The sequence below is a fragment of the Battus philenor genome, unplaced genomic scaffold (assembly GCF_028537555.1).
Source record: "Battus philenor isolate CCGP_79_NKW_IND1 unplaced genomic scaffold, ilBatPhil1.0.hap1 SCAF_10, whole genome shotgun sequence".
Lineage (NCBI taxonomy): Eukaryota > Metazoa > Arthropoda > Insecta > Lepidoptera > Papilionidae > Battus > Battus philenor.
This window is the reverse complement of record NW_027181662.1, coordinates 8,562,661-8,582,369: the sequence shown is the minus strand read 5'-3', so window position 1 is coordinate 8,582,369 and position 19,709 is coordinate 8,562,661. Positions and strand designations below refer to the sequence as shown.

The 19,709-nt window shown below is 33.7% G+C and overlaps 1 protein-coding gene across 4 annotated transcripts in view; it reads left to right on the top strand.

Annotated features, from left to right (window-relative positions):
• tau (microtubule-associated protein tau) overlaps positions 1–17,458 on the top strand; it is a 36,515-nt gene extending 19,057 nt beyond the window's left edge. Inside the window, exons 3-11 of one of the 4 annotated variants that reach the window (XM_068766180.1) lie at positions 11,222–12,608; positions 12,725–12,768; positions 12,868–13,027; positions 13,280–13,485; positions 14,120–14,305; positions 14,670–14,699; positions 15,624–15,794; positions 15,920–15,969; positions 16,152–16,225. In XM_068766180.1, coding sequence (XP_068622281.1) covers positions 11,222–12,608; positions 12,725–12,768; positions 12,868–13,027; positions 13,280–13,485; positions 14,120–14,305; positions 14,670–14,699; positions 15,624–15,794; positions 15,920–15,946 — 2,211 coding nt within the window. In that variant the 3' untranslated portion in view covers positions 15,947–15,969; positions 16,152–16,225. Of the gene's footprint in view, positions 1–11,221; positions 12,609–12,724; positions 12,769–12,867; positions 13,028–13,279; positions 13,486–14,119; positions 14,306–14,669; positions 14,700–15,623; positions 15,795–15,919; positions 15,970–16,151 lie in introns of all 4 variants that reach the window. The other 3 variants (XM_068766164.1, XM_068766172.1, XM_068766187.1) reach the window with 3 other exon arrangements.
• The last annotated feature ends 2,251 nt before the right edge of the window (positions 17,459–19,709 follow it).

Here is a 19,709-nt window from a genome sequence, read left to right as displayed (position 1 = left end):
GTGAACTCAGCTCCGATGAAGCTGAGAAGCCCTCAGGCAGGCTAACTGCAACAACATCAACAGCGAATAAGTAATAAGTAATTTGTGGCCAAATTGCATTTAATAAAAAAAAAACTTCATTGGTAATTTATACAGAGGTTTCTTTTTGTTAATATATCTTTTCATCAAATTGCATGTAGCTTTTTGACTTGTTTTAATAATGGTAAAAATTATTATTGATAAAGAGGAATACATACATCGTCGAGTGGAGTCAAAAGTTAAGAGATATTATCGTCCCTAATTGCCGTTGTGTTATTTTTGGATTTGGGACAAACTGGGCCGGTTATTGCGGCAATTGAAGCCGTGGACAGTTCCGCCCTCGCACTTACGCCTAGATTAAACTAAAATTTAGGTTTAAAACAATTTTCTTCTTCCTCTAAAATTCTTCTTCTTCTTTTGATATTAACATTCGTTTTTGAAATTATCATCGAATATATTTAGTACAGTGAATTCTAATTAACGCTTTTCGTCTCTATTATAAAATTTCTACGAAGTTTCCACACCCTCATCTGCTTTATATGTGACGTGTAATTAAATTGCCAAGCTTCAGTTAATCACAAATATAGCATTAAAAACACTAATTTTATTATGATAATTACTTGGCTAATTATTTGTGGTTTGCTGTTAGTCATGTCATGAATTCTGAGTCACTCAACTGCACATCAACATTTAAAGAAAAAATACAGCTTTGTACTAATATATTTTTGGTATTTAATTTCGCGTTCATATTAAATACAAATTTCATTAATTTACGAACTGATGATAAAAATTTGATTCCCATACTATAGTGTAACAAACATTATTTTGGCATGTATGTATGTTTTTCTTACTGCGCATACGTCAACATACTCTATTTTTGGAGTAAAAATACTTTTCAGATATTTTACTTTAACTTGTTTGTTTTTCGTTACAAAATGGTTTAGTGTAATAAAATAAATCACAATAAACCAGGTTATATTTAAAAATCCGTTCATTCACTTTTATTATTTAAAACTGTTTGTTTCGTTTTGTTTATTATTAGAGTGATAATTTTTGACATAACAATTCTAGTAATAAAATTCTATAACATTGAATTTTTTTTTGTACCATCGGTCACGTTCTATTTTTTTCATGTTCATCCACGCTTAAGTGATTTATTATGATTAAAACAAAATATTTATTTGATCATAAGTTGTTTATTGTCTAACTCTTATACATACATTCATTATATTTATAAATAAGTTAGCATTGTTATGCATTTATTGTCGTATTTCATCGCTTGCAACAAAGCGTACCCGAAATAATCAAATCATACACTTCTTCAGTATTTGGCTCAAAGTCTAACTGAGTCACACTCGATGTTAACGTATTTCGTTTTATTTAAAGCGTATTTTTATACGAAAAGTCTGTGTGCCGACAAAATGGCATAATGCCATAGTAATTTTTTTTCAACATTTTACAAATGGCAGAATCTACCCTATTCTCTGAGGGAAGAAGTTGACAGACTGTTGGGTTGTCTGTGGTGGAGGCGTTGCGGGAATATCATGCTGTGGCTTCAGGAGCCAAGGGTTATCTGCTCCTTGTGGACTTCCATCGTTTTTTTTCTGGCCTGCATCCGACTGCGTCAGATGTAAATGTGGTAGCTGCATTTTCGGACACACGGGCGGCCTGTCTGATATTGGCTGCATGTTTCCTGAATAAACAAAGATGAGTTTAAAGCAATCATGTGCGTCAGTTCTGTGTATCAAAGTATAGCTGGATACATAAATTAGTTTTTTAATAAAACTTCTATGGTTATATTCAAACTGTTTGTGCCAAAGATGTCATGGAAGTTAGGTTAAGACGTGATCTCGATTAAACAAAGATATTGTTTAAAACTAGCACGTGTTACAGTATATTCAAATAAACCATAATTGCGATCACTTAATAATCTATTTATTAACCATTCAATGATAAAGCAATAAATGAATGAAACTGAATTTCACGTCACTATAAGGATTTTAATTGTCGTTTATGTTTTGTAATAGCATAATACATATCGATTATATACGAAAACTAAATTTTATTTGTAATCAAGATTATAAAATACCAAAATCCTTAATTATGTATTAAATATTTGTCGCACTAAATGAGAATTTTTAATTTCCACTTTGGTTTAACATTTATTGATATGTTTGATACACGCAAATGTTAATTTTGATATACTTCCTTTATTCAAATTATAATCAAAAACTTATTGTTATAATTTGTAGAGTACTCTCATAGTATTTGCAGTTATTTAATTATTCTACATTGTTCGAAAGAAGTCGTCCCAATTAAATGAATTATGATAATGAATAACTAAAGATGTGTGGCATTGACTAATAATTTGGTCGTGAATATATAAAAAGTCAAGTACTTACTTTGATAGTCTAAATGAATGTTTTCCAAGCGTGAACTGATAGTCTCGACGCCGTTTATAAACATTGGACACTGCGCAAGCAACGTGGTGAACTAGAGTAGTGAGTGGAGTGCGCCGCGCCGGTTCCTAGCTTCGATTTATATCCGCTGACTCACATTTGGCAAGAGCGGCCGCGGTCCTACGTCACGCGGCGTCGCTGACGCGGGCCGTTGTGACGAGTGCGTAAAACCGCTCCCCGACACTGGCCGTACCTTTACGCCTATGAAAAAATCACAACGATAGCTTATTTCGCGATAATAAGAACATGTTTTATTCTTTGATCATTAAATAAAATCGTCTACAATTATATATTTTTAAATATTCATTTCTTCATATAATTATAGATTTCGACATTGATGATCTTTTATGATGCTTATTTTCCAGTGCAGCGTGTAGTCATTTGTAACCATTGTCCTAATAAAAACCAATTTAAACTCACGTGAGTAATGTGACATTGACGTCATAAAATCTTGATTATTGCCGTGATGGACGTAAGTTTCTTATGATCTGACAAGTGGACTTAGTCATTAAGTCAGAAACTATTCAACCTGGTTGTGCAAGACCGGAGTGATGTCAGACGACTATCTTGCGATAATACCTTAAACTTGTCAGTGCATTAAACAACGAACCATTGCAATGGCACTTAATATATCTAATTAACACGCTTTTATTTCAGTTTTGTCACTTTTTTATTTTTCTATGTAGCTATGAACAGAAATAAATAAACTAGGGTCTACACTGCTTATGATATTACGTTTCTATAGTGGGTCACCAGGGGGTCCACCCTCAATTTCCAAGCCTGTCTGTTGTAGGCTTCGCATTTCAACTTCCTTAATGCGGCGCCAAGTTTGCTTGGGTATATGATAAGGAGGGGCCTTACGTAACCTGTAGTCGACCACAATCCACTTGCGCCGCTTGTTTTGTTCTTCGTTTGTCTTTTCGTGGCATTGCTCCTAGACGTGTGCGTCTTTACAATTTCTCCAGTTTTTGACAAGACACTGCTTAGACGAGTGATTTGGTCGACTCGCTGTACCTGCTGCAAGCCTGTAATGTTGTGTTTCTGACGCCACATCTCATTTCTTTGGTCTTCTCACAGTGTTGATATTTAGACCGACAGTTGTAGAGTCACGTCTCGAATTGTCGATTTAGACTGGCATGTCAGTTGACGCAGACGCCATCTTGATGCCGCGTCGTTGAGCGTTAAAGTTTTCCATGATTTGTACACACAATAAGGTCATCCTACAGGTACAGTGATGAAGTGCCCCTTCTCTATGAAACATTTTTTCGGTAAAAGTTTCGATTCAAGTTAAAGTTATTTTCAGTTTCCTAAGTCTTACCAGCAAAGGATATTGTGCTGTCCGCAGTCTCGCTGTCAGTCACCTGTTAGCATTTCCGTCAAGATATGGTCGAGTTTAGGGCCTTCTCTTCTTTGAAATATGTGATAGTCTGCTGTTTCTTCTTCTTTATAAACTCCTGGGACTGCCGTCGATTAGAAGTTGCTGTGGTGAGAGTCACAACTTTCAGATGTAACCCTGCCACCATCAGAGGAATACGAAGTCTAAATCCTCGCCTCCACGGATACAAACGTTAAGTAGCGACATTCGCTACTCAGCACTGATTACATCATGGTCCATCGATATTTATTATTATAATCATGTAAGAAAATAGTGCCTTCTATTCCTTGTCGTGTCAGCCTATAGACTCCCGCTGCAAGGTTTCAGGGTATTGGTCAAGGATGGGGGAGATATGCCATAATCGCCACGCTTGTCTACCGGGTTGTCGATAGCAGTCTGATATTATAGTACGCAGAGGTCGCTGCTGTCTATCCTTTGGAAACTTGTCTGTGAGCAGTGGCAATCTTATATAATTAATGCAAAATGTGTGAATTATATCCTGGGAATTGAACTTGTGACCAAAGATCGCAAGTCTCAGTCTCCATCGCAGGGTTACCATTGCTCGCCTCCTATTACCAGGTCGTTATTTAGGCGAAATTCAACAAAAATTTCTTCGTTTTTTTGTCACACGTTAAGTCCTTGCTTTCCCATGGTTCTTTCGCAATCGGTATCGTATTCGCCTATTTTGGTATTAAATTCGTCCATAATGAAAAATAAATCGTCTTACTTTTTACATGCTTCTTCATTCTTCATTCTTGCATCTTGATTGAGTTTGATTGATACCCTGAATATTGCTCAACGCTGTATAACAATCATCCTTATCCTCTTCCGACGCAGCCTCAGTGAGATCTTAAATAATATAATACTATACTGACAATCGAGTATTCGCGTTGAGCCGGCTGTTTGTTATTCTTCATAAGATCAGTTTCCAATCCAACAGACACTTATTAACTATTTCAGTCATCAACAGGTGGGACTGTTCATGTAAGTCCCTTTTTTACTACTTCCCCAAACATAAGAACATCAGTCCTATGGATCCGTTCTAACGCTCTTCGCTAAGTTTGAGGATCTGTAAGTTGTATCTAAAAATTTCTACCGCTTCGTTCAGTCTTCCACCGCCATGCAAAATTCTTAAATTCCAAAATTTGTAATTTCATTCTGTTAGAAGACGCTGTGTACCACCCTCTTCTAAGTGGTGCTATTAATATCTGCTGAAAAGGGCTTTTGTCGAATAGTGGACATGCTATGCTTAAATGATGATGATAATGATGAATTTTATGCCAAAAGCCGTTGGTTCAGTTGTTTTCGGATGGGCACTTAATTTTATGAAAACTAGAATGTTGCTTGTTCCTATAAGCTAATCTGTTGGCGGTGCTGTCGCCATTCAGATGTCCTCGCTAGTGTGACTTTCCTCTATTATGTCATAAAGCGAAGAGTACCTTAGAGCAACTACAACATGTAGATGGCATTGTCATCAGACACGGTAGTACTCGGTCTCTTACCAAGTAATGCTTGTATTACTCTCGCAATTTACCCCCCAAAAGGAGCCCTTTATTATTAAATGCTTTTAAATCTAATAAGGAGAGCAGTTAATCATACACATCATTAGTAATTAGTTTTGTAATATTGGAATACTTTGGTTTTGTTGTACAAAGTGACATTATAAATAAGAAACTGTATATTTATAAATAGCAGTACATCATGCAATAAATTACAGGTTTAGTAAGTGATAATATTGCATATGTGTTAATTGCTTGAGATTACGTGTGCATATTTATTTAGAAGACACGCTTACAATCTCTTGTTTACTAAGCGAAAATATCAAATTATTATTTTGTTGAAACATAATTAGTTTTATATGTTCGTGATAAAATTCGAGTATGAAAAATAATATTTTCAACTAATAGCTGCACGAAACGTTTATTCGCAATATAGTAATGCATCACGTTATATATTTCTAAAATGTTTTAAGCAGATGTGAATAAATTCTTTATCCACGGTTTTATAGTGAACTCGCGAAAACCGTGTCTCAAACATGCCGAATGTAAAGTTACGAGCTTGCGACCGTCTCGTTGCGTGAGCAGACAATTCGTTTACATTCGTAACTTTCACGAAAAGGCTAGGCGTTCATTTCGAAAAAGTATTCGGAATTCAATAAATGATTTTTGTCATTTTTATTTCCTTCGTCACTTGCTTTAAGCGAATCATTGTACACGTTTATCATAATTTAATGGAAAACTCTATTCCGCACTATTTATTTCCTTTTTTGTTCATTGTTTAGAAGTTCCTTTACACGTTTAATCATTGACTATTGTTAACTTCTAATGACGTTGTTCACAAACTTATCGCTTCTTGTGTCATATATTTTTAAATTCATAAATAAGATAATGGAAAAAAACACTAACGTTTCTCAGTGTAGCTATTTAGTCTTGTAACTTGTCAAAATTCTTTTCATTTTGTAATTGTCTTTTACTGTTTATTACATTTTCGTTTCTTCTAGTGTGATAATTATTTTTAATTTTATCTCGAAATTAGATTAGTTGATATAATTTTTTTAAACGTTGTATGGACACAATTGTGTAACGAAAATAAATTGAGCGTTTTTACTAGAATGAATGAAATGTATATATACTATATTAATGTACATATATGTGATATATATATATATATATATATATATACACACACATTAAAATAAATGTGTTACTGAAATTAACATATATTATTTATATCTAATAAAATAATGATAAATAAATAAAAGCGCTAACTAATAAGGTAGTGCTTTTACAAAAAACACCTAATACTTATTAATAAAGAGGAAAATTAGAATTTTGTCATCGGTCGTTATTGACATTTAATGTTAAACTTTTCACATTACGAGTACCATTTCTCGTAATGTGAATTTAAAATAAATAATCTCGTAGTATTTATTTTTACGGTTTTTAATTAGCTTTGACTTTATCCTTATCCAATTTTTTTCATTTCTTGGTATACAAAGTAAAATTTTAACTTCTGTTTTTAGTTAAAAATAATTTATACAGGTTTTGGTCAAAATTATATATTTACCGTATGTTACAAGCTAAGGGTAGTTTTGGTGGTAATATTAAATTTGTGTAGCCTAATATGATGTACTACGATCACACTGTATGTCAAATTCTTTGAACACAAAATATATTAATTTTTGCAATTCAATGATTACCTTTTAAGTATAAAACACTTATTTAACAAACAACATTTATTAGTACATATTTGTAAATGTATTTAAAGTAAATTCATTGGTCCTTGAATTCGTACGGAGTAAGATCTGAGTGTAACTTTATAACGAATTTTGTGTCTGTACAACGACACCACGAAACGAAAGTCTGTTTCGGTAAATTTAATGTACAAATTTATATAAAATACGAAAACATATATATATATATATATATATATATATAATATATATATAATATATATATAATATATATATAGCAACTGCTCAATTTTATGTTTGCGGATTCCTGTTACTTTTGAACGCTAGCACCACTTTATATTACCAAAAATAAGTAAAATTTTAATAATTGTAGTAATTATGTCTCTTTAATATTAAAGAGTGGTTATTGAAAAAAATACAACTACTATTACAGGTTATTAATGTATATTGTCCATATTATTACATATATCATCCGACGAGACATTGTACAACACTGGCTGTTTATCAAAGTCCGTCTAGGTAAATAGATACCTCTTCCACGTCTATTATTGCTATCAAATAGTGATGCGCAAATACTGCGAAGTGATATGACGCCCACTGCGCCTAGGAATCATAGACATCATATAGACACGGAAGATGTCAGCCAGGATTTTGTGTGTCCAAACATCGAGCAACGATATGAAATGCAAGGGTTGTGATCTTATACTTCATATACACTGCTTGTCTATGAGACTACATGTCTCATCTGTTATAAAAATATTTGAATTAATCCGCAACATAAATATCCATTATAAAAGTTTTTGCATAAGTGTATAGCAAAACGATAAATTATAACGTAGTTAAAAATTATTATTTCTCTACGTGCCGTCGTTGAATATGAACCGATGCTTCGGTCGCTAACCGTACCATGCACAATGTTTATGTTTATATCAGCGACTAATTTAATTATGCACGCTTTAAGACTCCAAATCTAGTCAAAGTTTTTAGCAAACTTTCTCCCGTGTACAATGCTGTATTTTGTAATCAATGTCAGAATAGAATAACGCCAATTGTCGGGCCTAATGTTTAGCTATAATTTTAGGTTGTAATGTCATATGGTAACGGTATTCTGATATATACAACTGTGCTCGCTGTAAACACCTTTTTTACAGTTATAAACCTTTATACGAGATTTCAAGTCAATGTTTTTTTAATTATCTTCCTCCTTATTCCTTAAGAAAAGCATGAAAAACGATTATATTGTCTTGCGCTACGACCAGGATCTCTCGACACTCTTTTCTACCTCAAATGAGAATTCACATTGGTGTTGGTACTGGTTTGCATCATTTTGCGCTAGTGTTATAACTGTTGTTTATATTGTCTTAGTTATCGTCTAGTTTAATGTTTTAAAAAGGAATCAATTGATTTATCCGAAGATTGCAAAGAGTTCCTTACTAAAAATTAATTCAAACACTTCTGATCTATACTTTGAAATTCGATATAAAAAAGATGTAACAGATAAATTATAACTAATAAACAATTTGGAAATGTTATAATCAAGTTTGTAATATTTCTACTGTTAGAACACAGGGCTAATGTAAACCGTGTTCCACCTCGCAAGCCCTGGTTGTCAATAATTCACATTTTAAAACCATCATTTTATTTACTTAGTAGGTTGTTAACTAAAATTTAAAAAAAAGTGTAATTGCTATCACAAAAACTGACAATGTATATAATTTCACCTTTTGTGCACATCGACACCAATGTTTATTACGTTACACTGCTTTTTGGACATCATTTAATCATTTATAATTTCATATTTGTGACAATTACTTTCATTAATAACAACAGTAATTTTTTTCATATTATACTTATCGTATATATAGATCTTAATTCATAAAAACATGTAAACTGTGTTGTGGACACCAATATTTTGTAAATTTGCGACACCTAGAAACTTTAGCAACAGCTGTCGGGTAGTGCGTGCGTATTTATAAGACACATGAGCATAGTTAGTGGCAAAGCTTTATGTTTGGCCATATGACCTAATAAAAATTTATTGTTCTTATAGTTTCAAGGAGATATCGCAAACAGGCGACGGCGCGACGCCTCGTCCACTAACGAAGATTATGTTATAGGCCTATTTCTACTTCGAGATTGTATACGTTTTTTGGTTGTAGTCAGAAATATGGAGCAAGTGACGTATAACAACGGGAACAGGGTAAGCCTCGTGTATCACACGAGAGCACTGATTGAATTGCGCACATTGCACTAAATGTATCTTAAATTTTCTCTAGTGGACAAGTTTAAATTATTTTCACAATCCAATAATGTTAAGAATTTGGTAAACATTTTTAATTTTCTGCAATTCGTATAAAAATCTACAACACGGTCATAAAAATATGTTCGCGACGATTGGCGGTGGGTTTTCCTTGCCATGCCATGAATTTCAGTCGAATTTATTTTAAATTTTACTTGACGTGCGTGCATAAGTTTCATTTATTGACAGTAGGTTCACTTCCAATAAAAGTTAAAAAGATATCAATTAGATTAAAGTAAAAGCAAATAATAAAGGAGATTAATCTAAATTTAAATTTTTAACGGCGCTACAATTTTGATTTGATCTAATTGAAACACGGACTCCTCGCGGTGAGCCAAGTATTAGCTTCTTGCGCAATTACTCACGAAAACCGCAAAAATACCTGCTAAAAACTAAGTTTTCTTTTTAATTCTTATACCGTAAGCCTTTGTCTCGGTAGAAATCATTAATAAAATTGCACATAAAATAGCATGTAATTTTAGAACGCAGCCATGCAATAATATGCTACACGGAGACTCCAATGTAAATTTATCAGTACATTGCCTGATATTATGGATATAAGCAGACCCGATCACGCGAGGACTTTTGTATGAGTCCACCGCGAAACGGAGCTCAGCACGTTATCGATTGCCATGCCTTCTCGAACATGTGTTCCAAAGATACGATAAAGCTTATATTGAAGCCGGTACATATAGCAATAATCAATATTTTCAGTGTAAACCTTTTTCGTTTCTACACCGTGATTTATGGTCAAACGATGCCAAACTACGATATGACGGGCATTAATCACAAAACTCTTGTTACATAACTTAACCAATTAAACTAAAGTTTTAAACAATATTAAACAATATTTACCATAGACGGACTATGCCTTATAATGAATACTTCATTTTATTATCTCAATGTTTTTTTTTCTTTGAATTCGTTTCTTGTATAAGGTTAAGGTTAAGGACTGTTGGTATAAAATAAACAATATAGCATCAGCATCAAACGCTAATGATGTGTAAACTCCGGTGATTTACCTTTTCCGTTTTTAATATAAAGGCAAATTTCTAACTTAAGTTACACACGTAATAAAGTAAACTTCATCACTAAAATATACAAAACTGTGAGACAGACACTACATTTACATAAACAACATAAGTCTCTAGATTTGCATAAGTAGTGTTGTCATGTTGTAATGTTCATAGCAATTATCAGACATACGTACTAATATTTTAAAGATAATTGAACTTATTTATTCATTACTTTCAATTATTAAAGTACTAAGTATAATTAAGAGGTACACAGGATAAAATAAAGCCTTTTATTTGGTGCAGAGTTTTAAAAATCAATTATTTGAGTAATTCGTATATAATTTACATTTAAGTAGGCTGAATCATTTACATTGTACCATAGTTTAAAGTTTTAACTCTCAAATTACAAGTTGACCTACTAGCCGAGTTCGTGACAACTTGTGTCTGAGGGGTCGTTGTGCTTTTCTTTTACCGTGTATGGTTTAACTTGCTGAAACGAATAAGCGTTTTAATAGAAGGGTGACAAGTCTGTGTTTTATTGTTTTTGCAGCTGCATTAGAACAGTCAAACATATTTAAACTATTCTGTTGCTTATTTGAATTACCAGTCTAAAGAGTATGTATTAAATAAATAGTTTTTTCTTTACTGCGGCATTACTTACAATGTCCTGCCCTATAGTTTATCTGGATGTTCATTCTGTTGTAAAATGTTTCTTATATTATATAGTTATTAATGTCAATATAAAATATAAAAGTATTTATGTTAATGACATTTTCAATTGTTTACAAAATCGTCTCGTATTTTTTTTAAATATGAAGCTCTAATATATAGCGATATATTAAATACTATTTATTTATAAAGGCCCAGGGAGACAATCGACCTCCTAGCAGTGGCCCAAACGGCCAGGAAGCAACTGGTCCAGCACAACTGCCTGCGCGTCCGCCGTTCACTAGAGTCGACTCTCGCTCGTCGATAACACCGTCGTCTCCTAGACCCGGAGTTCAATATCAACAGCGTCCACAGTTTCAGCCGGGGGGACCAGTTACTACCTCTCCTACGCTTGCACCACGCTCTGGTACTCCAATTACAAGAGCATCAATTCCGTCTGTTGCGGCAGGATCTCCACAAATTCGAGGCCAAGCACCTCCAACCCGTCCTGTTGAGCCTCAGTTATTACAACAAGGTCCAAGACCCCAACAGTCGCCTACAACAGGTCAAATTTTACAAAGAGCTCCTGTACCGAATAACCTTCAGTTCGGTCCAAGGCAGCCACCACAATTCGGAGGCGCTACAACTCCAGAGAGTTCTAAAGCTCAATTGCCTTCGCAATTAAACGGAACATCAAAAAACGGAGCCCCATTTACTGGACAAATTGCTAAACAAACATCACAAGGCTCTTTAAAAGGCCTTGAAATATCTGCTACACATCTTACTAAAACAGCAAACCTGGAACCCCAAAATACAAATAATGATAATCAAAATGCCAACAAGCCCGAAGCTATCGTGGAAACGCCAGGATTGGCTAAAGGTAGAAGTTACAGCATTGCAGCCGCACCCGGGACACCTAGCCCGCTTAAGGTCGACGAGGACAGGCGTAAGTCAATTAGCACCCTCGGGGGCAAGGTTGAAGAATTTACAATTCGCAGCCCAGGGCTGGGACTAATTCAAGAGTCTAAAGATAATATTCGGGGTTCTAAGGATAGTATAAAATCTGAGGCTTCTAATGACGGAAACAAAGATAATATTGATCGTCCAGAGTCACGACTTTCTGGGTCCCGAATGGCTGAATCAATTATGGGGTCTTTAACCAATTTAACACAGAAAAAGAAAGTAGACGACGATGATGACGTTGTTTTGCAAAACAATGTTCAAACTCTGAAAAATGACCTTGCCCCAAATCAGAAAAATAACGACTTATCTGACCGTTCGCCGTCTCTTACCAGAAGTGATGATTCCCCAGAGCCTAAAAATGTTTCACAGAGCTCTGTTATAGCGAACAAATCTCAACGAGCTACACCGGAACCTCAACGTCCAAAAACACCAAAAGAATTGAAACCTGAGATCACAGTTGATGTACCTTCAGACGAAAAGAAATCTATTGTTAAAACTAAAAAATCTCCTGACGAAGAAACTAAATCTATGACTATGAATAAAAAGCCAACTGAATTATATACTTCGGTTACACCAACTGATTCTAAAAAATCAACACCTAGGAAAGTAGTCTCTGCGCCCAAGTCACGTTCTAAAGGTAAATACGAAATTAAGAATAAATGTTACGTTAAGATGAATCAAAACGTTTACACTTTAAAATAGTGCTTAGTACTTTATAATATATGATTTTTTAATTTGTTCCTTTATTTTTAGATGGAGATAACGACAGCGGTGTTGACGAATCTACACAAGGAAATGTAAGTATTTGTAATTTACATTTCAAGCTATCGATTGTGGGGTAACATAAGAGGAATCTCTCTTATATTAACCCTATTTGTCCCTATATTTCATTTTAGGATTTGAATGGTTCACCTAGTTCTCCAAATAAAAAAATTTTGAGTAAGTTGCCTAATAAAGAAAAATCAAGCAACAGTCTAAAGACTAGTCTATCGCGATCTTCTAGCAAAAGTGCAACAGCTAAAACACCTGAAAATCCGCCGCCTTCTGAAAAAAAGAGTAAGTATTGGTTAGATGGTAAATTATATTTTGGCAGTTTAATTTAATCGATTTCAAAATCAACCTTTTCATGTATTAGTTTGAGTAATTAATATTGGCTATTACGCTGGTTATTAATGATAAAAAGTAATATACGAACCTCTGAATTTGTGTATACGTTGCATTGTAGGCTTGAATTTGCAGAAATAGTATAAATCAACAAAACAGAGTAGATGTTAAGAGGCTTATATATGACAGATAAATATATTTCAGAAGTTCCAATGAATAAAGTTCAAGTAGGCAACGCACCTTCACCGAATATAAAGGCAGTTAAATCTAAAATTGGCTCATTAGATAACACCACGTATAAACCAGGAGGAGGAAAAATTAAAATCGAGAACAGAAAACTTGAATTCAATGCCACTCCTAAAATCGCTGCGAAAAATGAAGCTTACACTCCAAGTGGCGGTACTAAAAAGGTAAATTAATATTACCTTTCATTTCATGTTTTTTTTTACTCATAATGGGTGTATTTTACTGAATTTGAAACACTTGAACCGCTTCGGACCTGGACATGATTACCCTTGTGTATAAATATGTATACATTTTCTTTTTATATGTATATATGATCTTTCCATATAGAAATATAAAACTTATATTTATTAACTAATTTTTATATACGTACATATATAATAGTATTATATAATATTATCATGTTTCAGTACGAGAATAGAATAGAGAACGGTATATTAAAGACTTTTTAAGATTATATAAGATTAAAAATTTTACTAATTCCTCAATAAAATATTATTTTTTGATGCTCTTGACGATTTTCATGAAATATAAGATGTTACATAGTACATATGTGTGGTTTCTAAAAATCTACAAAAGTAAAATTTGACCAACGCTAGCTATTCTCTGCTCGAGTCTGTCATTTTAAATTTCTGATATCACAATTGGTGTAACGCCACGAAATATGCAAAAACTACAGACACGTTTCGTAGGAACAATATTCTCGTAACAATATAGGCACCATGCGCACCATGATTGTCTATTTTAGTAAAGTATATATTTATTCATGGATGATTTTTCAACGTGTATTCATGTTTTTAGATTATTACCACTAAATTGGAATGGAACGCAAAGTCTAAAGTGGGCTCTTTACAAAACACTGCTTATAAACCTGGGGGTGGTGACAAAAAGATCGAAACCGTCAAGCTAGATTTCAAGGACAAAGCAAAACCAAAAGTTGGATCTACGGCTAATATCACTCATAAGCCAGGCGGCGGTACAGTAAAGGTAAACTAGGGAATATATTTATTGCATCATAAAATTAACATTAACATTAAGATCGTTAGTGGGTTAATGAACTAAACGTAAGTACAAAATTTAAACGACACGTACACCGAAGTAGTATCATTTTGTAATAAGTAAATTGTTTAGTGATCTTACTGAAATTCTTGCTATTCAATTAGAAGTTACGTAGATATACATTTGTTAATGTTTAGATACCAATGTCACGAATTTAGAAATAAAGTTGATTACAACTAGCTTTTAGTGCTCTCACTGTTAGGTCAAAGGCGACTTGCAAAAATTGAGAGTAAAAGTAGTATATCTATAGTTATAATTCGAGAAAAATTCACAGCAATATCTTCTTTCATAGTCAACAGATGCAAAGAACGGAGAAAAATCAGTGAGTAGTAATTATTCTTTAATGTTTGCTTATTGTACCGTTATTTTAAGTGCGTATCCACCTGATTTATGCACACAAATATGAAAATTATATCATAAGTTTAACGCAGTTATATAATAGCAAGCGTTGTGTTTTAGTTTGTAAAGTGGGAATTACCAAGGTGGAGGGCATCGCATAAGTCCTTTGCTTTACACTCTGTACGCGGTAAGGTCTGTTCTCTTCGTCTCAATTGGATGATTTTAGCTGCGTGTGTCACTGGATGCAAGAAGAAAATTTGACGTCATTAGGACATGCGTCGCAATTGTTTACACGCTGTATGTTCCGCTTCGGGAATGAAATAAAAGCGAATGTGTGCTGCAGAGTACCGGAATGGATATATATAATAATTCAAACCTTTACTTCATCAAAAGTGTTAATCTATTATTATTTTTTCAAAATTTAATTTGTCATAAGATTATTTATTAACATCAGCAATTCGTAGATAAACAATATTTCTGATTGATTTCACCTGCACTCAACTTGATTGAAATATTCAGCGCTGCATATATGTATTCGTATATTATTTGTACTATGCAACTGCTTCTTATTTAAATATTAAGTCAATTAATATAGCACTTAACAACTATTTATATCGGTAAATGAATTGCATTTACAAAGAGCTTTCAATTTTACTGTGCGCCGAACAACGCTTTAGTGTAATAAATATTCATGTTAGAAAAATTTATTAAGACTTCCGTCGTTCACAAATGTATGAAATTGTTCCATTATTTTAAACAAAGGATTAAGTTTATTCAAGAATAAAATATAAGAGTCTTAATAGATTTTGACGATAAATGAATTAAATATAAATGTATGTATATATTTAATATAGCACTTGACCTTATATAGTTAGCACATAATACTGCACAGTAATTTTTCGGACAGATCGAAAATCAGAAATTGGATTTCAAAGCACAAAGCAAGATTGGTTCTCTGGACAATGTAAAACATAAACCAGGAGGAGGTGATATTAAAATCTTTGACGACAAAGACTACATCAAGCAGGTGGGCGGACAGTCGCCGCTGCCCAGTAGCCACAACCAGTCCCGGCAGGAGGTGAGGCCGGCTAACGCATTAGGCCTTCTGAGTCTCCTAGTTTTATTTTTGCTTCGTTTCCTTGTTTTGGTGAAGGGTATTATTTCATCGCGCATTTCAGTACTATCCAATTTTCTTTGTTTCAGGCAGAATATTTGTATACGTTTTATTAGGTTTAAACACAAAGAAGTTTCAGGTGACTTAGGATTGCGTTTATGTTTACTAACTAACCAATCATAAGACATCTCATTATATAAAATGTTTCCTTTGGTTTTCTTTTGCTGTGTCTAACGTTTGTTTTTATTTTTGTTGCGTTTGTGTTTGTTATTAAGTAGTTTTAATTATATCAATGATGTGCAATTACTTGTTCTGTCGTAGAGCCCGGTCCCGCCGTCGGCACCCCCGAAGTCGGATGAGAATTTGAACCAAGCGCCATCTTAAGATGACTGTCTATTAATTTCGATTCACAAAAATCGATACTAATGCTATACACTAAAATTAATGTGTCCATTATTTGTATACTTGTCTTTGTAATACTTACCAAAATGTTTACTATAATTAGTTTAATCACGAGCAAAAAACGAACACGATGCTGAGAAATACAACCACTTGGGGATGAATATTTTACTCGATCCATATCTTTTATACTACATGTTTTTATATCTTTTGCGTACTGATTAAGTAAAACTACACAATGTATTCCATTTGTCATTGCTTTTTCCTTAGAGTTTTCCGGCGTGCCAACATATTAGAGCGTTGTACTGGATGTTTATCTGTATTACCAAAATTCACATTGCGCTATGATTCTTGATAGTTTTACTGTTGTGTTATCATACCAACGTAGTCGTCGTAGTGATGTCATTTATAGAAAACTACAAAAACTCGACACAGCCATTGTATGAAATAAAAAATGAAGATCGTTATTCCACTGCTGAGACCATAAATTCGCCTGTTTCTTATAATAGTTCTAATGATTCCAGTAATCTGCACTTAGATCACTTTACGTAATTTAAAGAGATCCACAAGGTTCATTACATTTGCAGCTTGCATTCAATGTTTACCGGGCGTGTATATATTTACTTACAATGATCTTTCTTGAAGCTTTGTTACAAGTAGTCGTTTTATGCAGTAAAAGTATTTTGTAGTTTGCACCAAAAATGTATAAAATCAAAGTGGGGTAAATTACACAGAGTTGGCCAGTGTTCTTGACACAGCATATTTATACAATGTATACAAAGGAACAGTTCAAACTCCTTTAGATTTATCAAAAGCAGAATGTTTAAGTATTTTTTTTTTGGATTGTTGTGTCTGGAGCAAACCGTGCGGGGATTGGACTGACCTGATTACTAGAATAATAAATGTTTTATATTAAAATACGTTATAAGACGGAATTAGATTTAGAAAAATCTGTTAATTGAATTGTGAATGCTTTTATATGTTCTCAAATATTTCTTGACATTGTACGAACAATATTGCGAAGATGACTTTTGTTTTGGTAAAATAGGTACATTACTGTATCTTGTTTTTTTTTTGTTAACGGCTTTATAATTTTTGTTAAACTTTATATGTTCTCATTTATAAATTAAGTAAAGGAGGCTTCTCTACGAAATCTTTGAAAATGGATTCTGTATTGAATGCATATTACCTGCTGTATTGGTATATTTAAATGTAAAATTTAATACAATGTAATAGTCATAAATATTGTTTTATTTACACAAATTTCACAAAGCAATGTTATAAAAACAAACGTATCGAAAGTAGATAGACACACGTTGCACGCACCTGCGTAGTCGACTGCTTCGCCGTCGAGAGATGGGGTAAGTGATATCGTTCTCAATATTTCATTTGATTATTTATTTTTGTGTCATTTATCCTTCAAATGATGTATGTATCCCGTAGCGAAGTGTGATAGTTGTTTCTATTCGATAACCACAGAGATCATTTGGCCACAAGAGTTAGATAAACTAATAGCTTTAGTCGGCACAAGTTGTCACCGCATATCATATTTTAAAGCCTTTTGTACTAGAGGTGATATTGTAATTTTTTAGGGTTCCAAAGGAGACCATCTTCCAAGCAATCCATGCATCATAGCTTCTTGTAAAACAGTTGTTACAAGCAGGCCTTCTTCTCTTTTAGTGTGTTTTCAACAGAGTTTTTGAACGCAGCTACAACTTTTTCAGTACCTTGAAACCGTATTTCACGAAGTTTTTCTTTTACTTTTGGCAATAAATAAAAGTTGCAGATTACAAGATGGCGTCCATAAGGAGGATGGTCTAATATTTCTTAACCTACCAAGTGAATTAGTCGGATGTTCTTTTGGTCAGAGTACGCTGACACGTTGTCCTGGTGAAAAAAGATTATTCTGCGTGGACATTGTTTTCATGCTCTTTCCAAATCAACTCGCAGTTTTTTAAAATTTTGTTTTCCAACTGGACGGTCCTAAAAACTTTCAATGTCACCAATGTACACACCGACACGTAAATAATGAACAGAAAATTATATCTACCTAAAAACTAACGCGTAGTCAAAAACTAAAACGAAATAGTTTTTGTATTTGACCACGCATGTTAGTAGATTTATGTTCTAATAGTAAAAGTAGCAATAGGGCATGTTCTTATATTTTGTGTGCCCTTATTTTCAGAGTTATATTTACTTTTATTTTTTCTCGAAGTTTGAAAGGTGAAGAATTAGAAGGATGAATTTATGGGACCAAGGAGGAGGAAGGAGGAAGTAGATACTTCAAGATGGTCCTTTATTAGTCGTGTCAGCGCTGTTGGTTAATTCTTATATAATCCAGGATCTTGATTTAAAACAAATCTTGATACTTTTACGATACTCTCTTCCAGTGCTTTGCAATCTTTTTCATTTATGAGTACATTATTCCCTTAAAAACTGGCCGCAGATATTCTACATCTGCAACACTTTGGGAACTATGATGTATATTAAGAATTTTTTTTATTCATTAGTTACTTTTAAGTATATTTTTTTTCCAATTAATTGTGTTTTTTTAAATTAAATATTATAGACATCCGAAGGGGTACGGGTACCAAAGGTTGGCAATCGCTGTTTTATTCATTTGAACAGTAGAAAAAGTAGACATTGAAAAACGCGAATGTGTACTGAAAGTAATCAATTTAGTTTACAATTTTTGTAGTGAAGTTTAATTTTTGTGGACAGGAAAACTGTTACGTGTCTTTAAGTGAATGGTCGTCGGAGGACAGACCGTTGTCGAGGAGTCGTTCGGCACGTGTGTCCCGCACCCCGCGCACCCCCCGCGCGCTCTCCCCTCGCAAGCCAGCACCCGATGAGCGAACGCAGCGCCACTCCGCGCACAGTCGACGCGCGTCAACAGCGCGTTCGGCTGTTGCCTGTTCCCGACGCACATCCCTCACACCGCGCCCCGCCTTTACTGTGTACTAATTCGAATTCGATTAATTGTTCCGACAGTGCTCTGTTTATAATTTTGCATATAATGCTCAGATATACACTCTTTGAAACGTTTTTACACGAACAAATATAAAATTTTAAACGAATTATTATTTAAATACGCTGATGTTTATAAAATTATTACTAAAATAATCAAAAATATTTTCAAAAGAAATACGCATAATATATTAGAGATAAAAAAATAAGTTGATACAAACTAATGACACTTGCACACGAGATAAAATAATTAATGAATAATTAAGGTATTTTACGTAAATACGTCACCGCAGCAGTGGTTGTGCTAATGCCGCCATAGATTACATTTGCAAAACTAAATTTACGAAAATAGAGTTTAATTTCAGGGGTATTGGGCACATAGTAGCTGTTTTTGAAATGTTTTGTAAAAAATATTTCGCAACAAATAAGGAATTTAAAAGATAATAACATGTTCGCACAAGATTGCTCTTTATTTGCCGCATTAGCGCAACTTCTGTTGCGATAATAAGTAAC